We start from the raw sequence: 25,835 nt of genomic DNA on the forward strand, positions 1-25,835 counted from the left end.
GCCAATGTAAGAGAGGTCTTCAGTTCCTCAGGCTACGTTTACATTAGACTGTATCTGTCTCGTTTTCTTCTCGGATGCACTGTCCGTTTACATTAAACCGCCTGGAAACGCCGGGAAACGGGAATCCGCCAGCGTCCACGTATTCAATCCAGATCGTGTCAGCTCCGGTGCTGTGTAAACATTCAGAATACGCGGATACGCTGTGCTGAGCTCTAGCTGGCGTCTCATTGGACAACGTCACTGTGACATCCACCTTCCTGATTCGCTGGCATTGGTCATGTGACGCGACTGCTGAAAAACGGCGCGGACTTCTGCCTTGTATCACCTTTCATTAAAGAGTATAAAAGTATGAAAATACTGCAAATACTGATGCAAATACTGCCCATTGTGTAGTTATGATTGTCTTTAGGCTTGCCATCCTTCCACTTGCAAGTGGTAAGTGATATGCGCTGGGATCACACACACAGCGGCTCAGTCCCGAAAACACTGCTTGTTCACTTCACTCGCGTGCTCTGTGAGCTGCGCAAGGCCGGAGTGCGCACCCTCCAGAGGGCACTCGCTGTTCAGGGCGGAGTGATTTCGAGTGCAGGATGCCTGCGGAGCCGAGCGTATCCGTGTATTGGTATTGCTGTGTGCACGCAAATCGTGTATTGCTGTTGCTGTGTGCACACTAATCGTTTTAAAAACGTTAATCTGATGATCCGCTGATATGGTCTAATGTAAACATGGGCTTAGAAGTTACCCTGGGGTCCTTTGTGACCTCGCCGACTATTACATACCTTGCTCTTGGAGTGATCTTTGTTGGTCGACCACTCCCAGGGAGGGTAACAGTGGTCTTGAATTTCCTCCATTTGTACACAATCTGTCTGACTGTGGATTGGTGGAGTCCAAACTCTTTAGAGATGGTTTTGTAACCTTTTCCAGCCTGATGAGCATCAACAATGCTTTTTCTGAAGTCCTCAGAAATCTCCTTTGTTCGTACCATGATACACTTCCACAACCATGTGTTGTGAAGATCAGACTTTGATAGATCCCTGTTCTTTAAATAAAACAGGGTGCCCACTCACACCTGATTGTCATCCCATTGATTGAAAACACCTGACTCTAATTTCACCTTCAAATTAACTGCTAATCCTCGAAGTTCACATACTTTTGCCACTCACAGATATGTAATATTGGATCATTTTCCTCAGTAAATAAATGACCAAGTATAATATTTTTGTCTCATTTGTTTAACTGGGTTCTCTTTATCTACTTTTAGGACTTTGTGTGAAAATCTGATGATGTTTTAGGTCATATTTATGCAGAAATATAGAAAATTCTAAAGGGTTCACAAACTTTCAAGCACCACTGTATTCTGTTAATCATTCATTAAATATTCTAATCATATACACTTTTCCTATAAATTAATTATTCTGAGGATTTAAGTGCATTACTGGCACCCCATCCCACTCCAAATTAAACCACTCAGGAGCTAACCACTAGGAAGCATTTCTAAAATTTAATCTGCTCTCTTCTAGAAAATTAACCACAGAAGCATGAATTAGAAAGTTTTACTTTACCTTCTTAAACAATATTTCATGCTTCAGGGTTAATTTGTTGTAACTGATTAAAATAATCTAAAATAATTAGAAATCTGTATAGATGAATGATCATCAATTTGTTTTGGGGTCAACACTAATCAAATAATATGTAGTGAAAATTCATTATGTCTTATAATTATAACTATTCTTTTAAGTTCGTTTCTTAAGACACGTATTTTTAAGTATGTTATCTCGCTTGTTGACAGTTTCGGCGAACACTTCCGCCTTCTTCAAAACAGTCACCTGTTTTGAAGTGCTGTTTTGAAGTGCTGAAGTACTGTTTTGAAGAAGGCGGAAGTGTTCGCCGAAACTGTCAACAAGCGAGGTAACATACTTAAAAATACGTGTCTTAAGAAACGAACTTAAAAGAATAGTGAAAACTAATCAAATAAACTGTGAATGTAGATATGATTCATATTATCACATATTGGATTAGACCAAAGATGTAAACACGATTTGGTGAGTAATAGGCAAGCAAATAGCAGTGATTCAAAATCATGACACAAAGGCAAGCTTTCCCCCAGACAACTATAATGGAGCCTAATTGAGCATTTTTAGGCAAGGCACTTGTAAACCCAGTTTGTTTGACCTAAGTTTTTATATGCAGATATTTCTCTACATCCCTGGCCTTCCACCAGCAAAAAAAAATAATAATAATTGGATTCATTGCCTGAACACATACCAACCCATTGCCCACAACCGCAATTAAAGTACAACACCACTTGAGCTACGGTAGATCCCTCAGACTTAAGAATCTGAGAGAGGTGCAGGGGAAATAGCCTTTTTATACAGGAAGCACTGGAAATACAAGGTACATACCAGCAATGTAGGTGCTTCACAGTAAATGTAATGAATCAATCTCATAGAATATCCCTTCAAGATGAGAATTTTAATTAGAAATAAAAAATGAACAACATTTAAATAAGTACAAAAGTATTAAAGCATCAGTTTTAGTTGAGAACAGTAAGAAACAATTACATGGTTTCTGAAGGCTTCTGAATAGTTTGGCTTGGGTCTGGCAATATCAAAGTAATAACCATAACAAGACAATGAGATGTTCAATAATATACCATTTATAGAATAGGAACAGAAAAGAACAGACACCAATTAACTATAAACCTAGTCTTATTCTAAATAGGGACAGACAGGTGTGTGTGTGTGTGTGTGTGTGTGTGTGTGTGTGTGTGTGTGTGTGTGTGTGTGTGTGTGTGTGTGTGTGAGTACAGAAGCTGAGAATGGCTGTGCTTGCAATAATTTTTTAATGCCATTATCTTGAGATCATGAGTTAATTTTGCTCGTGATCTTGAGCTAATAAAGCTCATTTTCCCGTGATGATGAGTTAATTATTTCATTATCTTAAGATAACAAAACTCATTTTCTCATGGCAAACGGTACATTTTGGAATCACCAGTTGGAATTAATTCATTCCGAATATAAAAAATGCATGCATGTAAACATCGCTTGTATTTTTTTTGTGTGTGTGTGTGTGTGTGTGTGTGGACACCCGCTCTGCTCTAGACCTCACATAATAACCACGATCCACATGAAATACATGGCCACACCATGTGGTATGTGAAACGAGGAGAACAATGGGGAATAGAAACATGGTGGGGACTTTAAGGCTACATCCACACGACAACGGCAACAGGATGTTATTTAAAAATATATCGCGTCCAAATGGGCAACAATCAGTAAAATATCAGGTCCATATGGCAACGCAACCCTTGCTGAAAACGATGCAATACACATGCCACACCTCTAGGGGCGCTGTAAGACGGTCCCTTCGGAGACACCAGAACAATAGAAGAAGTAACGACGCATGCGCATAAACTATTATGCGCAAGACTTCATATTAGCCACAAAGTCAGGAAAATCTGTTTGTAAAATTACATTATAATGACCAAATACAATGAAAAGTATTTTTCCAGTCTCACCTGTGAAAGGTAATCCCATGTGATCTTGTTTGGACAGAAAACCTGTTGGTACAGTTAAACGCAGCTAATCTTTATTCTCCGCTTTGACCTTTCCAAAATGGCGGCGAGGATGACGTATGATTCTACGCGGAAGGCGGCGTCTTCAATGGTCCGGAATAAAGTGAATGATACACGTTGATGGAATTAATTTGTTGTTTCTCACCTGTGTAAGGTAATCCCATATGATCTCGTTTGGACGGTAAACCTGTTGGTACAGTTAAACGCAGCTAATCTTTATTCTCCGCTTTGACCTCTCCAATATGGCGGCGAGGATGACGTATGATTCTACGCGGAAGGCGGCGTCTTTAATGGTCCGGAATAAATTGGATTAATTTGCTCCTCTACGCCCTTTTTAAGGAATGTATTGTCGGACTTAAATCAACATCTGAAGAGGTGAGATCGCTCCTTTTTTCCCCTATTTTTGCTGGCGGGATTGCACCATTACACAATAAATATTCACAGTGAAAATATTTTGTAAGCGCGTTTCATGAACCAAGTTATAGGGTTTGTTGACAACTCGCATCGCAGTGAGAAGATCATTGGCACTACTGGTGTTAAGAATCAGACCATTTCATAAATGAATATTTTGCTGTAGAGCTGCAGTGTTTGTACAATTGCATGTTTTTGCTTCACTATTACTGTCACTATTCTGCTTCTTACATTACTACTGTGAACTAACACTGAACATAATAATAATAATAATAATAATAATAATAATAATAATATCCAAGCTCGTGTTTCACTCTCACTAGTGCTCTGTAAGGCTTTTTCCTGGTGATATTCGTTACACTTCTACCCGGCGTGAAGCACTCACAGTCATGTGGTTGTGACGTCATCATAAACAAATCCGTTCTACTCATCCAGACGACTTCACAACGGCAACGTTGCCAGATCTTTCCACTCTGGAACCCGTTCTCAAAAAGATTGCGTTCTGGGCACCCAAAACGCCGGTGCCGTGTGGACGCCAGGCCTAAACGATAAGCAATTGTATCGGAGTCACCTGAATCTGTTGCCGTGTGGACAGGGCCTAAAAGACTTGCACATGGTGGATAGCCAGCGACAGAAACTGGATCATATTTTGCTCTACAAAAGCAGAGATCACTGACTAAGTGGCCATGTTAATAAGCACAGAGTGAGAGCACATGCAAAGATAAGAGAGAGATGAAAAGAGAGAAGGAAGGCGATTCATGGCGGTTCAGCTTCAAATTACTCAACACACTAAAACTGTGAAAGGAAAAGAACAATAGGGCACACTATCTCTTTTTTGCCCAGATGTTTAATTTTGTCGCGAGGGCAAGAGGAATGCGGCTTGAGCCTCTGAAGCATGTATGGTGCTCTGTTCACACCTGGTATTACCATACATCGTGGGTGATCAGGTCACAAGTGGACAGCTCTAAGGCCCTGTCCACACGGCAACGGATTCAGGTGAATCTGATAAAATTGTTTATCGTTTCGGCCTGGCGTCCACATGGCACCGGTGTTTTGGGTGCCCCAAAACGAAATCTTTTGAGAACGGGTTCCAGAGTGGAAAAATCTGGCAATGGCGCCGTTGCGAAGTCGTCTGGATGAGTAGAACGGATTTGTTTATGATGACGTCACAACCACATGACTGTCAGTGCTTCACGCCGGGTAGAAGTGTAACGAACTCGATGCGAGTTGTCAACAAATCCTATAACTTGGTTCATGAAACGCGCTTACAAAATATTTTCACTGCTTTCCAAAAACAAAAACAATCCCGCCAGCAAAAATAGGGGGAAAAAAAGGAGCGATCTCACCTCTTCAGATGTTGGTTTAAGTCCGACAATACATTCCTCAAAAAGGGCGTAGAAGAACAAAGTAATCCATTAAAGTGTAGCATTCAATTTATTCAGGACCATTAAAGAATTCTGGAGGATATCAGAATGTTGGCGTACCGGCTTCCATCTACCCCCATTCATTCCTCTTTCCGCATCTTTCGTTTTACGCTACTGATTAATAATCAAAACTTTATGTGGCTGATGCTACAGAAGAAGGGGTTTATGCGCATGCGTCTACTTCTATTGTTCTGGTGTCTCCGATGGGACCGTCTTACAGCGCACGTAGAGGTGTGGCATGTGTATTGCATCGTTTTCAGCAAGCGTTGCACTGTCATATGTACCTGATATTTTACTGATCCATTTCCCATGTGGACGCGATATTTAAAAAAAAAAAAATCTCGTTGCTGTTGTTGTGTGGATGTAGCCTAAGTACATCTGTTTAATGTTAGGCAAAATCTGCCCTCAGAGGTAAGTGCTATCCGACCACTTGTGTATGCATGAGCTCACGGATGCCCATGATTGGCTAGCATCGATGTAACTGACAGGTGTGAGAGAGTACAGGCTAATTTTGCTCCCTTGAGCTCCCAGCCGTAGAGTGGTGTGGCATCATTGGAATTCACACTAACAATGATGGGGCAAACGCTTTTCTGGTGTGCCACTCGGGAGCCCAGTAACTTGCTACTGGTGGCAAGAAGAGTGTTTAAAATGAAGATGTGCAAGGGTGGGGCAAACAGTGCTGATCAGTGATTGGTCACAAAAGAAACTGTCAGGCATTACACAATGATAGTGATTCAAGTGAACCTGCTCTCTCAACTCATCTGTCAGCAGCTGTGATGTGAGCTGGAGAGCCGTACCAAGTTCAGAACAGTCATTAATGTGTGTTCAAAAATTTGCTAGATTTGTTGCAAGGCTCTTTTTTTTTTTTTGAACTGAAGTTGCTTAAGGGATCTAAAATGTTGCCAGACCTAGTGACAGTCTCTAAGTTGGCAAAACTGGTCTCATTTGCTCAGTGGACCCAGAAAGAGAACAACGGCTGGTGAAGTCCTTTTGATGGTGACTAAAGTACGCCCCAAATCTATGGATGCATGGTACCTACAAAGGGTAGCTAGATACAGTATATACGATGGATGGATGGATGGATGGATGGATGGATGGATGGATGGATGGATGGAGGCTTTGACTTCATCTCACACAATTCAGGTGACAGGCAAGCAACAGATGACTATGAAGGTCAGTCAGTGGACTAATGCTCGCTTGTCACTTGATGTATTTCCTGAAAAGAATGGAGGAAAAAGGAAGAGAGAAGGAAATTGGAGATTCACTTGAGCATGCAGTTTCATTTTCTCGGGTGCAGTTTTCATTCTTTGCAGAACTGGCAGACAAGCCTCTCATTAGGATGCAACATTTCCTTAAACAACAGAAACCTTAACATAGGACAAAAAAAAAACCTTACAGCTTTGTGTAGCAAACCAGTGAGAGAGAAAATATTTTATTCTGTGAGCATGTGTTGCAAGTGTTTAATTATGCCAAAAGATTACATTCTGCAGATGAATTTTCAGAAGACGAATGACAAACATTCTCAACTGGATTAATGCCTTGAACAAAAATAATTTTTCACTGCCCCAAATTGTGTTTAAGCTTGCAGATTATTGATATTCTAACAGAGTATAATAAAGAGATAATTGCGGTTAAACTCTGACATTAATGGCTCTCCTTGAAAACCCTTGAATACACAAGATGGAGAATGAAAGCTTCATATAAGCTTTGTTTTTAGTGTAGTACTTAAAACTCTGACTGGCAGTCACTATTTCTTTCTCATTAGTGTGTCATACATACTGTAATTATATTTGCAAGATGTTCTGAAGTGGATAAATGCCACAAAGAGTTTATGAGGAGCTGAAAAGAATTGGAGCAGCTCAGTATATTAATGCTGAATAGAAGAAACAATGTGGACTGCTTTCGTGAAAAGATTCCAATTAGTGGAGTGAAACTGGGATGGAGGAATATTTCTCCGTCTCGGGTGATGCAATGCCAAGATTCCATCCTTGCTTTTCACTAAGTATGGAACTGCAAATTAGCTGCTAGTCTAATTCGCAGCAAGTTAATTTATCCCCACTAGGATTCATTTCTGGAAAAATGTTCTCACATTAATCACATTAAAGAGGGAAAATATTCCTCATTGAAATTTAGAAGTGAGATTCACCCATTCAGGCTTTCCTGCCACTAAGCCCAAGAAGTAAATTTACCACAATGATGACCATTACAACAGTTTGTTTCTATAGCAGACAGAGACTTTACATTTAGGGACCTCTTGAGACTTGATGCTGCATTATGTAAGGAATGAAAGATGATGGGGTGTGCTTTCATAGTGAAATAAATCAACAATAATGTGGCTGTTTAAAAGCCCATCCCAAAGTTTTATTGCTCTTATCCTGCAGCAGTTTGTTACTGAAGAAAACCTTTATTCGTCACATGCACACTTCAAGCACAGTGAAATTCATCCTCTGCATTTAACCCATCTGAAGCAGTGAACACACACACACACTCAGAGCAGTGGGCAGCCACACCAGAGCGCCCGGGGAGCAGTCAGGGGTCAGGTACCTTGCTCAAGGGCACCTCAGCCCAAAGCCGCCCCACGTCAACCTAACTGCATGTCTTTGGATTGTGGGGGAAACCGGAGCACCCGGAGGAAACCCACACAGACACGGAGAGAACATGCAAACTCCACACAGAAAGGCCCTCGCCGGCCGCTGGGTTCGAACCCGGAACCTTCTTGCTGTGAGGCGACCATGCTAACCACTACACCACCATGAAAAAACTCCTTGACGTTAATAAGAATTTAAAAAAAAAAAGTTCTGAGGACATTCCTGTGGAAGAAAACCTATACAAAATGCTGCCACTGACATTTGAGATGCCCTTCATAAATGTTAAATAGTCTCTGTACCAAAACTTTAACAATGTCAATAATTATAAATTTTTCTTTAAGTAATAACACTCATAAAATCACAAATACATCACTTTTATATACAGTATTTCATAATTCTATCATGTGATTGGCTAAGGAGAAAAGAAGGATCTACATCTTATAGGTAAATGATCATGTCACCATTTTGCTTTTTTTGCCTGCCTCACATGTTAATGAGTTTTCACAAAAGAAGCATGTGGTTGTTGACCTGCACAAGTCAGATAATGGATATGAAAATACATAAGTACTTACATTTAAGTTCAATCTATGTTTTATTTTTTGGGCCATGCATAACTGTCTCTCTCAATCATATTTAAATCAAACAAAACAAATTATTTCCTTATGTTTCCCCTATTATTTCTGAAAATTGATTTGCAAGTACAAAATATTGTTTGCTCTCTGTCAGCATGTGAGCATGATAATCTCTATAACTAGTCTGTCAAACCCACATTGCTGACTACATGGCAGCCAGGATCACTTTAATTTGGAAGCTCAGCCATGGAATTCACAATAACAAAAATTCTAGACACGCATTCACCTTGGTGCCCCAGCATTGGCAGTGCAGAAATTCTATCCCATCCATCCATCAGGATCGTGGGGGACACTGGAGCCAATCCCAGCTGACTTCAGGCGAAGGGCTGGGTACACCCTGGGAGGTCACCAAACTATTGCAGGACTAACACAGAGACGAACAACCAGCCACACTCATATTCACACCTATGGGCAATTCAGAGTAGCCAGTTGACCTAATCAGCATGTCACTGGACTTTTGGAGGAAACCAGAGCACCTGGAGGAAACCCGCACAGGGAGAACATGCAAACTCTGCACAGAAAGACCCCAGTCGGCCACAAGATTCGAACCCAGAACCTTCTTTCTGTGTAGTAACAGTGCTAACCACTGTGCCACCCACTAATTTGTATAATGCATAATTGGTATAATAACATTTATTATGATTACGAGATCAGGCAGGGCTTTTAAAGTGATTGTTGGAGAATTATCATTCATTCAGTGGTGGGTTATTGGGTGTAAGAAGTGGGTAGAATAATATAACACCTTTTTTTAACAAAAAAACAAAACAAAAAACTTTGTGTGCACTAAATATTCCCAAGTTAAATTTAAATCAAAACCATTTCAATGTCTTATTTAAAGGGTGTGTGGTGAATATCTAATATGAAACCAGCTTTACTAAGGTAATATTAAGTCATCATTTTGAGAATATTTCAGATTATTTTTGTCATTTTCTTCTTTCTCGTTATTAATTAACAATTATTTGCAAAAGGCGGACTAAATATTGGTGAATAATAAATGAGACTTTGTCTCGGTTATTATTCACCGATATTCTCCGAGTCTGAGGCAGATAATTGTAAATACACAGGTGATTGTTTTTAAAAAAAATCACATTAAAAAAATTTATTTCAGTCTTCAAAAGCAGCATGAAAATATAATGCATGCAGACTTGTCACTTATCTACACCGAGTCTCATAAAATACTTTGTTTTGAAGTAGATAAAATAAATCACAATTACACCTTACCTTTGAATAGTTTTAGACCAAACTTCATAGCATCTTTTAGTGCTTTTAGGAACAGCATTTTCTTTCATAATGTGTAATTCTTCCTCACTTATGGTGACAAAGTGATTGGCCACCGTTTTGCTGAGTCGCTCAAGGTGATTATCGAGAAATAATCCGAACCTCTTGACCAATCAGCACACACAATTTCCGATAATCACCTCCGTATTTATACTAATACTTAGTATATGACATAATTTTGTCTTCAAATTGCAGCAACAGACTTACACAAATTTACAGTGTGGTCTGCAGTGCAAATTGCCTTCCTGATGTGACTTTCAAGTTTAGTAAATTACATTGCAGGTGCAATAATCCATTTGCATTGTCACAGTCCAGCATTTTACATATTTAACTAAATAATGCCACAAGCTGTCACATCACCTGTTACCAATGAAGTTGCAAAATCTAACTTTCACGATCAGCTAACAACCACATCAGATAACTGATTATGCACATCCCCATTCATGATCTCTGGACTTCAAGCACATGTTTTCCTTAATAGGAAAGAAAAGCACGCCTTCCTTAAATAAACCCATATCATCCAAATCATGCTAAACCTAAATCTGTCCTTCACAAAGCATGATAAGCTCGGGGGTGGGTTTCCCAAAAGCTTCTTAATGCTAAGCATGTCTTTAACTGCCTCTTTAGAACCATCTTTAAGCTAACGTGGTTTTCCCGAACACTGTCGTAGCCAAAGTAGTACTTTAATTCGCTATTAAGTTATGATGGACCTGGATCACTCTTTTCACAGCAAAGAACATCTTTAAGATCTCATGCGCAGCCGAATACACAGAATGCGCATGCGCCTCAAAGGGGCTCTTACAATCAATGGGCGATGTTCGTGTAGGTGTAATTAATGATTTTGTATATTTAAGATTGGATAAGTGATCAAATTTTAATAATTACATGAAATCAGTCTCATTAAAATTTTAAGGTTAATAATTAAAATGAATCAATCCTATTGAATCGTTTAATTTAACTCATTTGAATTGAATCATACCATAGAATCAGTCTCATTTGAATCGTGTGAAGTGAATCACTCAGTGAATCAAGTGAATCATTTAGTGAATCAAGTGAATCATTTAGTGAATCAAGTGAATCATTTAGTGAATCAAGTGAATCATTTAGTGAATCATTTAAAGAATCAATTGAAGAATCGTTTAAAATTTGATAATTCAAATTATCACTTACCAAACTGCATCTAATTATTCATACACCTTAAGAGTTCTTTTGCGATGTGGGCGACTTCAAAAGTATTTAGAACAGCAGATAGACACTACACAAGTTCAATAATAATGGAGTTTATTATAAAAAGATAATAAAAGGAAATTAATAAAAAAAAGGAAAAATAAGAATTTAATAATTGAATGGCAACAGAATTGAAATCTTCTGTAAACAGTGTGTGTGTGTGTGTGTGTGTGCGGGGTGTGTGTATAAGCAGTTTTAGCTTGAGCTATGTGGGACACAGGAATTTTGTTATCTGCAATCTTGGTGTGTGTGTGTGTGTGTGCGTGCATGTGTGTCCGTGCCAGGACGAGCCAGAGTGTCTTATCTGCAATCTTGGAGGAGGGGAATCCTCAAAGTTTAGTGAGCACGTGTGTGTGTGTGTGTGTGTGTAGCCAAGTGATTAGCTATATATGCCAACTAGACAAAGAAAAGCTAGGCCTAGTGAACTATGTGTGTCAAAACCACAAATTAATGATTAAAATACATTCAAACAGTCATCTGTAGTTTATATGGCTTTAAATGTAAACAGGAGAATTACTATCAAGGTTGAATTAAACTTAGGACTTATGATATTTAATTCAAAGATGAGATACAGGACCTCTTGGAACAAAGGGGAAGGAGGAGGGATTTGCCACGTGTTTCCTTTCTAGAACAAAGAGTTAGCTCTGCCTTGCTATGCGGTCAGGGCCTGTTTGGGCCTGTGAACACGTGTTGAAAGCCCTCCTTGGAGACAAAGACTTTTCAAACAGCTAAAACCCCTAGTTTTAATATTATTTAATTTACTGAAATCTTAATGAGGTCAAAATATGGGTTAGTAACGAAATTAAAATGTTAAAAGGAGAGAGAGAGAGAGTACATGCAAAACTTATGGATTAACCAATTTTAAATCAATAAACAAATGATAGAGAACCAAGATTCAGGGTATACACTTCATTTAACTTCATACAACTTCACATTAAGTGAATAACTAATTCCTAAGACTTAAACTTCTGTTTGCCCAATGCCTGCTACTGCAAAAAGTCTCGCCTTTTTGTAGGAAGCACAGTCTCACTGGAGAAGTTGGTCTCGGAGAGGAAGTTTGCACTTCGGTGAGGAAGAGAGAAGTTTTCTCTGGAGATCTTCGTAGTTGAGAAGACGAACAGTCTTTGTTCAGTACCGTGCATGGATTTAAAAGAAAGAAAAGAGAAGAGCTCTTCAGAAAACTGCCTTTGCTCGCAGCCGCGTATGCTTTAAAAGAAAAGTAATACTTGCAAACCGGTTTAATAACTCGCTTGAGTTGATAATCGCGTGTTTCCGATATCTACTTTGATCAGGAGCAGATTAAAGAAGGAAACGCGCTGTTTAGACGTCTGATGATGAGTTCTCTTTTTAGGTCAGTCTCGTTTTAGAGTCCAACGCGAAAGAGCCAAGATGGCTGGGTTCCAAGTCCTTTTGTTGAAACCTGAGGAATGTGTACGTGATCCCGCCCAGGCGTGACGTAGTCAATGCGGAAGTTGGCTGGGAGTTGTAGTTCTTAGACACAAGATGGCGGCATGATACCTACATTTGTATTACATATTCAATGTTGTTATATGTTCATAACATATTCAGTATGTTCATAATATATTCAGTGTTCAGCATATATTCATATGCTGCCTGTTTAAATTCTTTTTCTGGTACATTGCAAGTATCGAGTTAATTATTGTAATGGTTCTAACAAAGGGCGGAGCACAGAGGACGGCAGGACAGAGATCAGGTTCGTAAACTGGGGTTTTTATTGCCACACTTTTCAGTGAACAACTAGTAACTAACACAGACACACACACACACACACACACACACACACACACACACACACACACACACAACCGGCGTCTGGTTCGGGGATGAGCTCCTCTGCTCTCGCTCTTCCTCCTTAAGTAGGGCGCGGTCACTGGGAAGACACACAAACACAGGTTAATTGACATCAGGCGTAGTGATTCTGCCACTTACCTTCCCTGACTCCGCCCTCCTGTCACAGACCGGCGCTTGACCACGCCCCCGCTGCCACATACCCCCACCGCCCGACTCAGGCCGGGCGGCCGTCCGGCCTGCAGCCGACTCCCCCCCCCTTGACGGGAGAGGAAGTCCGCCACGACCATCTGTGCCCCCGGCCTGTGGACCACCTTGAAATTAAAGGGTTGGAGTGCCAGATACCAATGGGTGATCCACGCGTTGGCATCCTTCATGCGGTGGAGCCACTGGAGGGGCGCATGGTCCGAACAGAGGGTGAAAGGGCGCCCCAGCAGCTAGTAACGGAGGGCGAGGACCGCCCACTTGATTGCCAAGCACTCTTTTTCGATTGTGCTGTAGCGCCCCTCACGCACCGACAGCTTCCTACTGATGTATAAGACTGGGCAGTCCTCCCCCTCCACCTCCTGGGACAAAACAGCCTCCAACCCTCTGTCCGACGCATCCGTCTGTAACACAAAGGGGAGAGAAAAGTCAGGGGAGTGTAAAAGTGGCCCCCCACACAGTGCGGTCTTTACCTCAGAGAAAGCCCACTGGCATTGCTCCATCCACTGGACCAGATCTGGTGCCCCCTTTTTAGTGAGATCAGTCAGCGGGCTGGTGACGTCCGAATAATTAGGTATAAACCTACGATAATAGCCAGCCAGCCCCAGGAACTGTCTCACCCCCTTTTTGGTCTTGGGCCTCGGGCAGGCCGCAATTGTTGCGGTCTTGTTAATTTGGGGACGCACCTGCCCGTTGCCCAAGTGGAAGCCCAGATACCGTATTTCCACCCGCCCAATCGCACACTTCTTCGGGTTGGCTGTAAGACCCGCTCGCCTCAGCGACCTAAGGACGGCCCTCAGATGTTCGAGGTGCCTCGGCCAGTCATTACTATAGATGATAATGTCGTCAAGGTAGGCAGCCACATAGGTGGCGTGGGGGCGGAGGACCCTGTCCATCAGCCGCTGAAACGTAGCGGGCGCCCCAAACAGCCCAAAAGGGAGTGTGACGAATTGGTGTAAACCGAACGGTGTGGAAAAGGCTGTTTTTTCTCGGGATAGTGGAGTCAAGGGGATCTGCCAATATCCCTTCGTTAAATCCAGTGTCGAATAAAAGCGAGCCGTGCCTAGTCGATCGAGCAACTCATCAATACGAGGCATTGGGTATGCGTCGAATTTAGACACCGCGTTGACTTTTCTATAGTCCACACAGAACCGGACCGACCCGTCGGCCTTGGGTACCAAGACCACCGGGCTGCTGCAGTCACTGTGGGACCCCTCAACAATGCCCATTTCGAGCATGGCCTTGAGTTCTTCCCGAACCACTTTTTTCTTGTGTTTGGGTAGCCTGTAAGGGCGGCTACGCACTACCACCCCCGGGGGCGTCTCAATATGGTGCTCTATGAGGTTGGTGCGGCCAGGCAGGGGCGAGAACACGTCTGAAAACTCGGTCTGCAACTGGGCAACCTCTGCGAGTTGGGTCGGGGAGAGGTGGTCTCCACAGGGGACCGGAGAGGTATGCGATGCCAATGCGCCCTTTTGAACCTCTGGCCCTAGCTCCGCCTTCTCCGGAACCACCGACACCAATGCTATGGGGACCTCCTCATTCCAGAGTTTGAGTAGATTGAGGTGATAAATCTGTAGCGCCCCACCCCTGTCCGTTCACCTCACCTCATAGTCGACGTCCCCAACTCGCCGTGTGACCTCAAAGGGTCCTTGCCACTTGGCGATCAATTTGGAGCTCGATGTGGGCAACAGTATGAGTACTTTATCTCCCGGTGCGAAATCCCTAAGGCGCGTACCCTTGTTGTACAGGTGGGTTTGTCGTTCTTGGGCCTGCCGCAAATTCTCCTGGGTTAGGTGGGTGAGTGTGTGGAGTTTTGCGCGCAGGTCCATAACGTATTGAATTTCGTTTTTACTTTGTGAAGGTCCCTCCTCCCAATTTTCGCGCAGCACATCTAGGATGCCGCGCGGCTTACGCCCATATAATAATTCGAACGGGGAGAACCCCATGGAGGCTTGGGGGACCTCTCGCACTGAAAACAACAAGGGCTCGAGCCACTTATCCCAATTACGTGCGTCCTCACTTATGAATTTTTTAATTATATTCTTGAGGGTGCGATTGAACCGTTCAACTAAACCATCCGTTTGTGGGTGATACACGCTGGTGCGGATCGGCTTAATCCCTAATAACCTATACAGTTTGTTCAGTGTCCGTGACATAAACGTGGTGCCTTGATCAATCAGAATCTCTTTCGGGATTCCAACTCGGGAGATGATGCGGAACAGCGCCTCCGCAATACTGCGTGCTGAGATATTGCGAAGAGGCACTGCTTCCGGGTATCGCGTTGCATAGTCCACCAGAACTAATATAAAGCAGTACCCTCGTGTTGACCGATCTAATGGCCCGACGAGATCCATCCCAATTCTTTCGAACGGGGTCTCGATTAATGGTAGAGGGCGCAAAGGCGCTTTTGGAATGGCCGCTGGATTTACTAACTGGCATTCACGGCACGCCGTACACCACCTACGGACATCGCCGCGAATCCCCGGCCAATAGAATCGGGCCATTATTCGGGCTAGTGTCTTATCCTGCCCTAAGTGTCCAGCCATGGGATTAAAGTGAGCCACCTGGAATACCAATTCCCGGCGGCTTTTTGGAATCAAAAGCTGTGTGATTTGCTCTTTCATCTGAGTGTCCTGCATCACTCGGTGTAATCTAGGGGTCACCAAACTACGGCCCGCAGGCCAGATCCGGCCCGCCACCCCCCTTTGACCGGCCCCCTAGCCCCTCTGCCCCCCATCACTTGAACCGGCCCTATGAGGCAATCCCCAAAAGTGGTCATGGCCTATTTTTTTAAATTGCTTTTTGGCAAATAATAACATGTCTGCATCTTGTATTTTGTTGATTTTATCAATTAAAATTGATATTTAGTTATAAAATGAACTATTCATATTTTCCGAATTTTCGTCATATGCTCGCGATCAAGCAGTGACAGGCAGCGCATGCACAGAGAACTGTCAGTGTTCAGGACAGCAAAATGGCTAGCGGTCAGCGAAAAGCTGACAGAGAGTGCAGAGTTTTTAAAGAACAGTGGACCACCGATTATTTTTTCGTTCAGTGTAAGGACCGTGCAGTTTGTCTTGTATGTAAAGAAAGTGTGCCGGTTTTCAAAGAATATAATCTGCGTCGTCACTACGAAACCCGCCACAAAGAGTATGCTAGTTTGCGAGGGCAAACAAGAGAAGACAGGATTCGGAGGATGAAATGCGGACTGGCTGCACAACAGAATGTATTCCTTCACCAAACCCAGATCAACCAGGCTGCTGTCCAAGCTAGCTATAAGGTAGCTCACCTACTAGCTACCCATGGAAAGCCGTTTACTGATGGGGACTTTGTTAAAGTATGCATGCTTGCTGTGGCCGAGGAGGTGTGTCCCGACAAGAAGGATGCGCTCAATGCGGTGAGTCTCTCCGCACCTACTATGACCAGGCGAACCGAAGATTTGGGGGACAACGTGTATGACCAGCTGAATGAGAAAGCATCAGAATTCGAGTTTTTTGCTTTGGCCATGGATGAGAGCAATGACGTGCAGGACACAGCACAACTGCTGTGATCTATTGATCTATTGCTCATATTTCAGGGATGCAAGCAGCGTGCCTTTTGGCGGATGGCGCCTTTTTCACGGCTGAATCGCGCAGATCTGAATTTTTTTTGGGGGGGGCGTTGGAGTGTCTGATTATAATTTCAAAGTAAATTCTGTATTAAAATTACTAAATAAGCAAATCTGTTACAGTCCATGAAACAGGAAGTATAAGGATGAGGAAAAAACAGTTTAAATCGGGAAGCTGCGCACATTTGTGCAGCCTGAGCGGCAAGACTGCGCAAATGTGCACAGCTTCCCGATTTAAACTGTTTTTTCCTCATCCTTATACTTCCTGTTTCATGGACTGTAATGGATTTGCTTTTTTAGTAATTTTAATACAGAATTTACTTTGAAATTATAATCAGACACTCCAACGCCCCCCCCTAAAAAAAATTAGGATCTGCGCGATTCAGCCGTGAAAAAGGCGCCATCAACCAAAAGGCGCGCTGTTTGCATCCCTGTATTATAATTTCACTGTTTTTTAAAATGTATTTATTTTATAGGCCTATTTATTTGACCTTTATTAAGTGCTGCAATTATTATTTATATTAATTACAATTATTATTTATATTATTAATAAAGGCCTACCTACAATTTATAATTTTCCACTCACCTTTGCCAGTGTCAATCACCTCAAATAGGCAGATGTTTCTTACCTTGACAGCTTTGATATTATTTTTATTAGAAAATAAATAAATGGAATATCAGTGGTATTTCAAATTAAAACAAAGTGTGAAGACTTGATTACTACTTTTGCAAACCACTAGTAAAGATAAACAAATATGTGCCAGGAATCAAGTGTTGATATAGTAGTGTGGATATAGTAGTGGGGATGGCCGTGCCAGGCTAGTAATCTCTACTACACAATGAGGCCTGCTGGTGGTCATATTTGTCTGGGTCATACAATTCTATGTGATATAGCTGACCCGACCCCGGCCCCCATCACAGTCAGGAACAGCAATGTGACCCCTGGTGTAATCTATCCTTCATAATAGAAAAATAGGGGAAGGATGGGGTGGCGTTCGGCGGGAGTGTTTGACCATCGATTACTCTCACTTGGTCAAACGCATGCCGCAGAGTCTCGTCTCGCGACTGCTCTAATGGGAAATCCCCCAGGGATTCCCCGAGAGAGGGAGGAGGAGCCTGTGGCTCCTCACTCTGACGCGGAGATGACGTAGACGGCTCTGTGACAGCTGCTCCCGCCAAGGCAACACCGGGACCTCCCCCTACTGAAGTATGGCAGGACCCACTCTCCACTAAATGGCTCATCAACTCCCCGAATCCCGGCCAATCAGTCCCCAAAATTATCGAGTGGGTGAGGCGAGGATTAACTGCCGCCTTTACTATAAATTTTTCCCCTCGGAAAAAAATGTGGACCGACACCAAAGGGTAGCTGTGAACATCCCCGTGCACACACAACACCTTCACCCCCTGTGCTCCCCCCAATGCCTCGTCTTGCACCAGGCTTTGGTGAATTGAGGTCTGATTACAACCAGAATCCACCAACGCCTGATATGTATCCCCTTGAATACTCACTGGTATGCGATATGCTCCGGCCCGATCGAGGGCGGCTCCTGGCGCGTCGGGGATCCGAACCACCGCGCCCACCTCCATTACCGTGCACTGTTGTTGGAGGTGGCCCGGCCCCCCGCAGCGCCAGCAAACCGGCCCGGGCTTCCTCTTCGCACCAGTGTTCTGGGGCTCACTCACCTGAGGGGGGGAGAGACAGACACAGAAGGGAGAAACGGGAGGGCACCGCGGGTGCGGCAGGCTGGCACGGGTGGCGTCAGCCCCCGCCTCCGCGGTGGGGGAATGGGGCGAGGACGAGACACAGGAGGAGAGGGAGAGAGAGAAGAGGAGGGAAGAGGCTGTCTGCTGTCCTGCCACCGGGACAGCCGCCAAATGGTCCTCCGCCAGCTCGATTGCCTGATCCAGCGACGCCGGGCGGTGGCACTGGACCCACTCCGCAGTTCCTGCTGGCAAGCGTGCGACGAATTGTTCCAGTACCTCCTGGTCGATGATCCCCTTGGCATCGCGGTTGTCGGCCCTCAACCACCACCAGCAGGTGTCCCGGAGTTGCTGGCCAAACGCGAACGGCTGGCCGACTTCCTCCAAGCGCAAAGCGCGGAAGCGCTGATGCTGCTGCTCAGGGGTGCGCCCCACACGCTGGAGGACGGCCCGGCGAAGGTCCGCATAGGCCAGCCGGCGGTCAGCGGGGAGCTGTAGCGCGGCCAGCTGCGCCTCTCCCGTTAGCAGGGCGAGGTGATGTGCCGCGCGCTGTTCCATCAACCACCCCGAGGTCTCCGCGACTTGCTTGAAGAGCGTGATGCATGCCTTGGGGTCATCCTGCGGGCCCATCTTTGTTAGTGTGAAGGGGGACTGGCCCGCGGTGGGAGCGTTGGTGGACCCCGCCGACGCGAGGAGGTGCCGGAACGCCTGACGATCTTCTTGCTGGGCCAGCACCAGGGCCTCGAACCGCTGTTCCTGCTCCTTTCGGAGGGTGACTAGCACCTGGTGCTGGCTTTGCTGGGCCGTGGCGAGGGCGTGGACCAGCTCGGCGAACGGGGAGGACTCCATGGGGCTGTTCGGCTTCTGCACTCCAGATCCCGGGTTTCGGCACCACTGTAACGGTTCTAACGAAGGGCGGAGCACAGAGGACAGCAGGACAGAGATCAGGTTCGTAAACTGGGGTTTTTATTGCCACACTTTTCAGTGAACAACTAGTAACTAACACAGACACACACACACACACAACCGGCGTCTGGTTCGGGGATGAGCTCCTCTGCTCTCGCTCTCCCTCCTTAAGTAGGGCGCGGTCACTGGGAAGACACACAAACACAGGTTAATTGACATCAGGTGTAGTGATTCTGCCACTTACCTTCCCTGACTCCGCCCTCCTGTCACAGACCGGCACTTGACCATGCCCCCGCTGCCACAATTATTAAATAAATTATACATATAACATTATGTCAAGTGGGATCATTTTGTTAGTAATGAAGAAGTCCTAACAAGAGCTGGAGTGAAAGATATAGAACTCCTGCTGGTTGCCAGTTGCCTTTGTTGGCTTGGACATGTAACAAGAATGGATAACAGGCCTACAAAAGCTCTTTTGTATGGTGAACTAGCAAAAGGCACCCGTAAAATTGGAAGGCCAAAACTACGATACAAAGACACTTGCAAAAATGCTCTTAAATGTGGAGGTGTCATCAATGAATGGAAAAGAAAGGCTGCCAGCAGGACTGAGTGGAGAAAACTCGTGCGTAACACCTGCACTAAAGTAGATGAGAAAAGGAAGGAGTATGACAGGAGAAGGGAAAAAAGAAGACGTGATCAGTCAAAAGTGGATGATTTGTAAATATGCCTGTTGAACTGTTATTCCTGTGTGTTATATTCGTGTCGAGTAATGGCGTGTTTTTTTTTTTATACACATACCATTATGATTAAATTTCAATGTGTTATGGAAATATGTGTATTAAAGGAAATGTCACATTGATAATGCAACATTTTAATCAAATTTAATTCTATTAATAGGCATGTGATTATCTAATTTAGTGTCCTAAATGAGACAAATTGTTGCATCTGTAATATTGTGTGTATATATAAGTCAAAACATTACCTACTTGGCATTATGGAGAACAGTTGAAATAATCATGGCTGCAGTCCAGCAAAGCCACTCTGAAGCTCCACTTCTCTGGCCAGCAGGTCAAGTTTTGCCCATTTAGGGGCCATCTGCTCTTGATAGTGCTGCTCCCTTTGGTCATGCAGGTCTTGGAACAACTAGAGCCATTCCAACTCAATGTTGAACAGATCCCAGCTGCACTGACACTCCAGCCAGCTGTATTCTGGCTGCCTACAGCTTGGGAATCAGTCAGCCAAGAGGGTCCATGGGATGAGGAGGCAGTGGGGCCATGGGGGGGGGGGGGGGCACGGCACTGCGGTTTGGGGAGAGGGAGATAGGTTATGGGATAGATACCTCCTTCATACCCCAAATACCACTCTTTTTTTTTCTTTTGTTCTGTAAGGTATTGTTTATTTAGCATAAAGAAAGCAAGAATTGTGTAAGAACAGCTACTTTTATTGAAAATGTTGAAATAAACAGATTCTTTTCTTTCTTTCAGCATATATTGTGATTCATTTGCATGTTACCGATGTTGAATTATTAATCCTTTCTTGTAAAGGATGTAATACTGAGCTTGACAAAAAATGAATTCAGCATAGCCAAATCCTTCAGAACACAATACATTAGTCAACTTTGTTCTTGCACTTGCTAACAACTTTTAAACTAAGGTGATTTTGCAGAAATGCAACCAGGCTATTGGTAATTTTGTTAATGATCTCAGACATTTTATGGCATTTCCCTAATCTGTTATCAATGACTGATGACTCTGTGAATGTGTTGAAAAATATATTTTTTTCTGCATGGGCATTGATTGCAAATTTGATACAAATGTTTTTTTATGATTTTATTTCTCTTATTATTTTTCTTTTTTGTTAGATCCCCCTGCAGTGGAGCCGACATACACTGAGCTACGCCAGGGCCTAGGCCGGGCATTCACAATGAATTGCAGAGTACTGCGTGCATATCCATCTCGTGTGTTGAAATATGAGTGGAAACTGGGTTCACGCCTTCTCATCATGGGCCAGTTGGATACACGTGATGACACTGAGTACCATGTCAGGGCATTGAACCGTGAGGGCTATGGTGCCTACACCTGCGACATCAGCAATGAGGCTGGTGCTGGCCGCTGTACCTTTCTTGTCACTGGTAAGATTGTGGCCTATATCAGTTGGCCAAGCTGCATAATGCACAATACCTTCACAGTAATGACACCAGTGGTGTAGTAGTATACGGTTTGGGATGCCCTAAGTATTCACAACTCACAATTACTCACACGACTCAAATGTTAAGAGTAGAATAATTGATCCCCAATTCCAACCTGACACACCACTGTTCATGAAGTAATTATAGGAAGTGGCTAAATGTAGGCTTAACCCAGCTGTGTGATGAAGAAATATTGCATGTAAAGGTTTTTAAGAACAAGGCAAAAAGAAATAAAAACAGCACTGAAATGAAATGAAGAGATTTATTGAACAAAGGAAAAGGTATCAACATGCCTTTTATTTTTCAGCAGGTGCATCATCTATTGGAATAGAAGGGAGTGTTAGAATTCATGATCATATGAAAATGCCCCATATAAACTGTGCAATTACAGAAATGGGTTACTTTGCTCAGAGGGCAGAATAATGGGTACTGAAATAGAGGGCCTCTGAAACTGTGCCTCTGCCAGCTCCACTTGCCTGGCCAGCAGGTCTAATTTTGCCTGTTTAAGGGCCATCTGCTCTTGATTAGTGCTGCTCCCTTTGGTCATGCAGGTCTTGGAGCAACTGGAGCCGCTCCTTCTTAATGTTGAGCAGCCCCTGGCTGCACTGACACTCTCAGCCAGCTGTACTCTGGCTGTCTACAGCTTGAAAAATAGTCAGCTGAGAGTTATTGTTATTGTTAATGATTATACAATATGTTAACATATCTTAAGCATTTTATATTTCATTGGTTTTTGGTTAAAAATGAATGCTATGTGACCTCATTGACTGGATTTAGCAACTATTAATGCTTTAGAGAGGATGCACATTGCAAAAAAGCTCTGATGATACCCCTTTTCCACCAAATCAGTTCCAGGTCTGGTTCGGGGCCAGTGCTGGTGCTGGTTCACAACTCGTTCAACTTGCGAGCCAGCTGAGAACCAGTTTGCTTTTCCATAGCTCGCGGTGCTAAGGGGAGCCACGTCATTACGTCGCTGTATACGTCAGTTACGTCGCTACGTTTGCATAAACCTTGGCGTGAATATCGAAGCAAAAACAACACGGAAGAAGCAGCAGCAACAACAATAATAATAATAATGGATGACTTCGCGTTTGTACAGCTGCTGCTTCTCGTCGCTTAAAAATGGCGATCTTTCGCGGTCTTGTTGTTGGTCTTAACAACTCCGCCCCCCCGCTGACATAAGCAGTTCTTTCCTCTGGCCCAGCAGAGAGTTGGTGCTAGCCTGGAACCGGTTTTTCTGGCCTCAGAGCCAGTTCTTTGTCAGTGGAAACAGAAAACCCGGTTCCAAACTAAGCACTGGCCCTGAACCAGCCCTGGAACTGCTTTGGTGGAAAAGGGGCAGAGAGAAGTTGATCCTAAGAGTCCTTCTTATGACTGTGTTCAGGAAAGCCATTTGCAGAGACAACATTCGTTGCTAAAAAGCATCTTTAAACTTGTTTGTTAGCCCTTAAGTGCAAAGTTGTCAGGAAAATCCACCCCAGATCTATAATAGAATACTTCTAGGCAGCAGATAATTTTACTAATAGCTGGTCTTTGGATCATTCTAGGAACTCCCACTGCTTCCACATTGATAAAGTCAGCAGTATTTTAGGTATTGTTTACAGAAGTAGCAACATATGAAGAAAGCCCTCATGGTACAGGGCATTTGGGATGATAATAGTACTAGAACCATTGCTTATTGCATGCTAAAATTCATAAACCTAGCATCTTTTCAAAATTGAATTTTAGACTTGTTATAATTGTAAACTTTTGTCAATTTCATTTTCATTTTTTTTCAACCAATTTCAATAATTGGAATCCCAATTGAAATACTGACTTGTGTTTAAGTCACTGATCCTTGTTTGAGCATCTGAAAAGTGCTTCTAAATGACATTTTAGTGCAAGTATTGCATTTTTGGCCCTTTTGTAGGACACATTAAAAAAATAAAATAAAAAAGTCAGATGCATCATTGCTTGAGCTGGGCTACCTGAAAAGTACACTAACCCTGGACAGAAATATTTAAAAGAGCACATTTTTGTAAGATTATTTAAATTGAAGCCACAAAAAAAAAAAGTGAGCAAAGCTTAAGTTGTTCAAAAAGTATCATCATTATTTTCTATGCAACACATTTTAAAAACTCATGGTCAAATCACTACAACATTTGAGATTTGTCAGTCTTTTGTACCAAAATTTTATGTTCTAAATAGTTAGCAAATTCTAAAAAATAATGGTGCAACCACTTCTAGTTGAGTTCTAGTTGAAACCTTCTTCTGCTGGGTTTTGTGTTTTCCAAGGTTTTGCTTACTGGGATTTAGGGTGGTGCCTAAGCATGCATATGCAGCTTCATATAGTGTATTGTATTGTTGGATAAATTGTGTTCTAATCTTATCTAAAGTCTTTTTTTCCCTTGTGTGAAATAAGCACTTATATAGTGTTCTGCTGCTTTCAGGCAAGGCCTTTGCTCCAGAGTTCTACTACGACACATATAGTGCACTCTGGCAGAACAAACCCAGAGTGTATGGTTTTAAACTCCAGTGGACACAGATGAACCCCACTGCAGTGGACCGCATCATGGCCTATCGGCTTGGTATCAAACAGGTTAGTCAATATTCTCTCTCTTCTCATTATTGACGTAGTTACACATGCAGCAAGTAGTTTATCAAACACTGTCACAATTTGTACTTTAATTATACTTATTAATAAAAAATGCATATTTTTTTAAATATATTTTATTTAAACATTATATATTTATTCATTTTGTCACTGTATTATTTTTCCAGTTTTGCTTAATAACGATGTCTCTTAACACTTGTCTTTGGCATAGTTAGTGCAGTCTTCTATAGGTGTTGATCATTACTGTTTGGGACAGGTAGTTGAACTAACTTTCTTTATGATGGAAATCTACCTAATCTAAAAAAAAATCTAAAACACTCAAGAATCAACATAGTAATATCTGTAAATTGTGCTGGTATTTCCATTACATTAGTGTGAAGTGGATTAGGCTACACCATTGTATGTTCTTTAATGTATGCACCTATCCATTTTCTGTATTTAATGAACACCATTATATAGAAGAGCTCTAGTTATTAATTTAATAATAACTAAAAAGTTGATTCTCCCAGGGGGCATGGTAGTGCAATGGTTAACACTGTCACCTCACAGAAAGAAGGTTCTGGGTTCAAACCTCGCAGCTGACTGGAGCTTTTCTGTGAGGAGTTTGCATGTTCTCCCCATGCCTGCATGGGTTTCCTCCACAGTACAAAGACATGTGGATAGGTCAACTGGCTACACTAAATTGCCCATAGGTGTGACTGGTTGTTCATCTCTGTGTTAACCCTGCGATATATCAGCAACCTATCCAAGGTGTACCCCGCCTCTTGCCGGGATTGGCTTCAGCTTCCCCCATTACCCTGAAGGGTAAGCAATATAGATGATGGATGGACGGGTTCCCCCAACCATCTTCAAAGACAGTGTTTTTATTTGCTTTAAAGAGATAAGTGTATTCATTTTCTAAGTTAAATGAATTCATCTATTTTGCTGGAATCTAAATATTTATTTATTACTTAGACTGATTCAAAAGAGACTGCTGTGATATGTAATCCTGAAGGCCAAACTTTTAGAACAGCATTAATCCTTGTACAGATTTTCATAAGGGTGAATAACTGTTCTGATGGCTTTGTGCCAGAAATAGTTGACTTTTGTTCACTTTGGAGATTTAGTTTGTTCAGTGGGGCTAATATTTGTGGAAGAGCTTAACATTTAGTTTTCCTGTGTTATAGCGTCATGCTTCTGTGACCAAACTAAGCAGTGTGTATTTTAACAATTCATGTCATAGGGCTCCATTACAGTGATCTGTCACAGTCTCATTCACATTTTCACAGCTCAGCTGGAGAAACTGAGTCCACAGTCTTTTATAATGACATCACACCGTGTGATTAATTTCTTGTCAAGTCTGTCATTGCTAGAAGCTACCACCCACTAGTGTTCGAAGTCAATAACAAGTCAGTACAGACTGCAGTTCTTTTAACAAAGAGAATTGAGCAATCTTGCAGGAGTAAAAGCAGAACTACCAATCATCTCAGGTATACTAGGATATCTCAAAATATTGGAATATCATGAAAAGGTATTTTTCTTTGTAATTTAATTAAAAATGGTAAACTTTCATATATTCTATATTTATTACACATAAAGTGAAATATTTCAAGCCTTTTTTGTTTTTTTCATGATTATGGCTTATAGCTCATGAAAATCAGAAATCCAGTATCTTAAAATATTAGAATATTTCATTTCGAGATTGAGTAAA

General features: G+C 42.7%; 1 protein-coding gene across 3 annotated transcripts in view; it reads left to right on the forward strand.

Annotated features, from left to right (window-relative positions):
• Positions 1–25,835, forward strand: part of mdga2a (MAM domain containing glycosylphosphatidylinositol anchor 2a) — a 256,090-nt gene that overhangs the window by 176,063 nt on the left and 54,192 nt on the right. For all 3 annotated transcript variants that reach the window (XM_060933897.1, XM_060933898.1, XM_060933899.1), the window contains exons 9-10: positions 21,226–21,495; positions 23,982–24,130. In XM_060933897.1, the coding sequence (XP_060789880.1) occupies positions 21,226–21,495; positions 23,982–24,130 (419 nt within the window). The remainder of the gene's footprint in view (positions 1–21,225; positions 21,496–23,981; positions 24,131–25,835) is intronic.

This window comes from Neoarius graeffei, chromosome 11, assembly GCF_027579695.1.
Source record: "Neoarius graeffei isolate fNeoGra1 chromosome 11, fNeoGra1.pri, whole genome shotgun sequence".
Classification (NCBI taxonomy): Eukaryota; Metazoa; Chordata; class Actinopteri; order Siluriformes; family Ariidae; genus Neoarius; species Neoarius graeffei.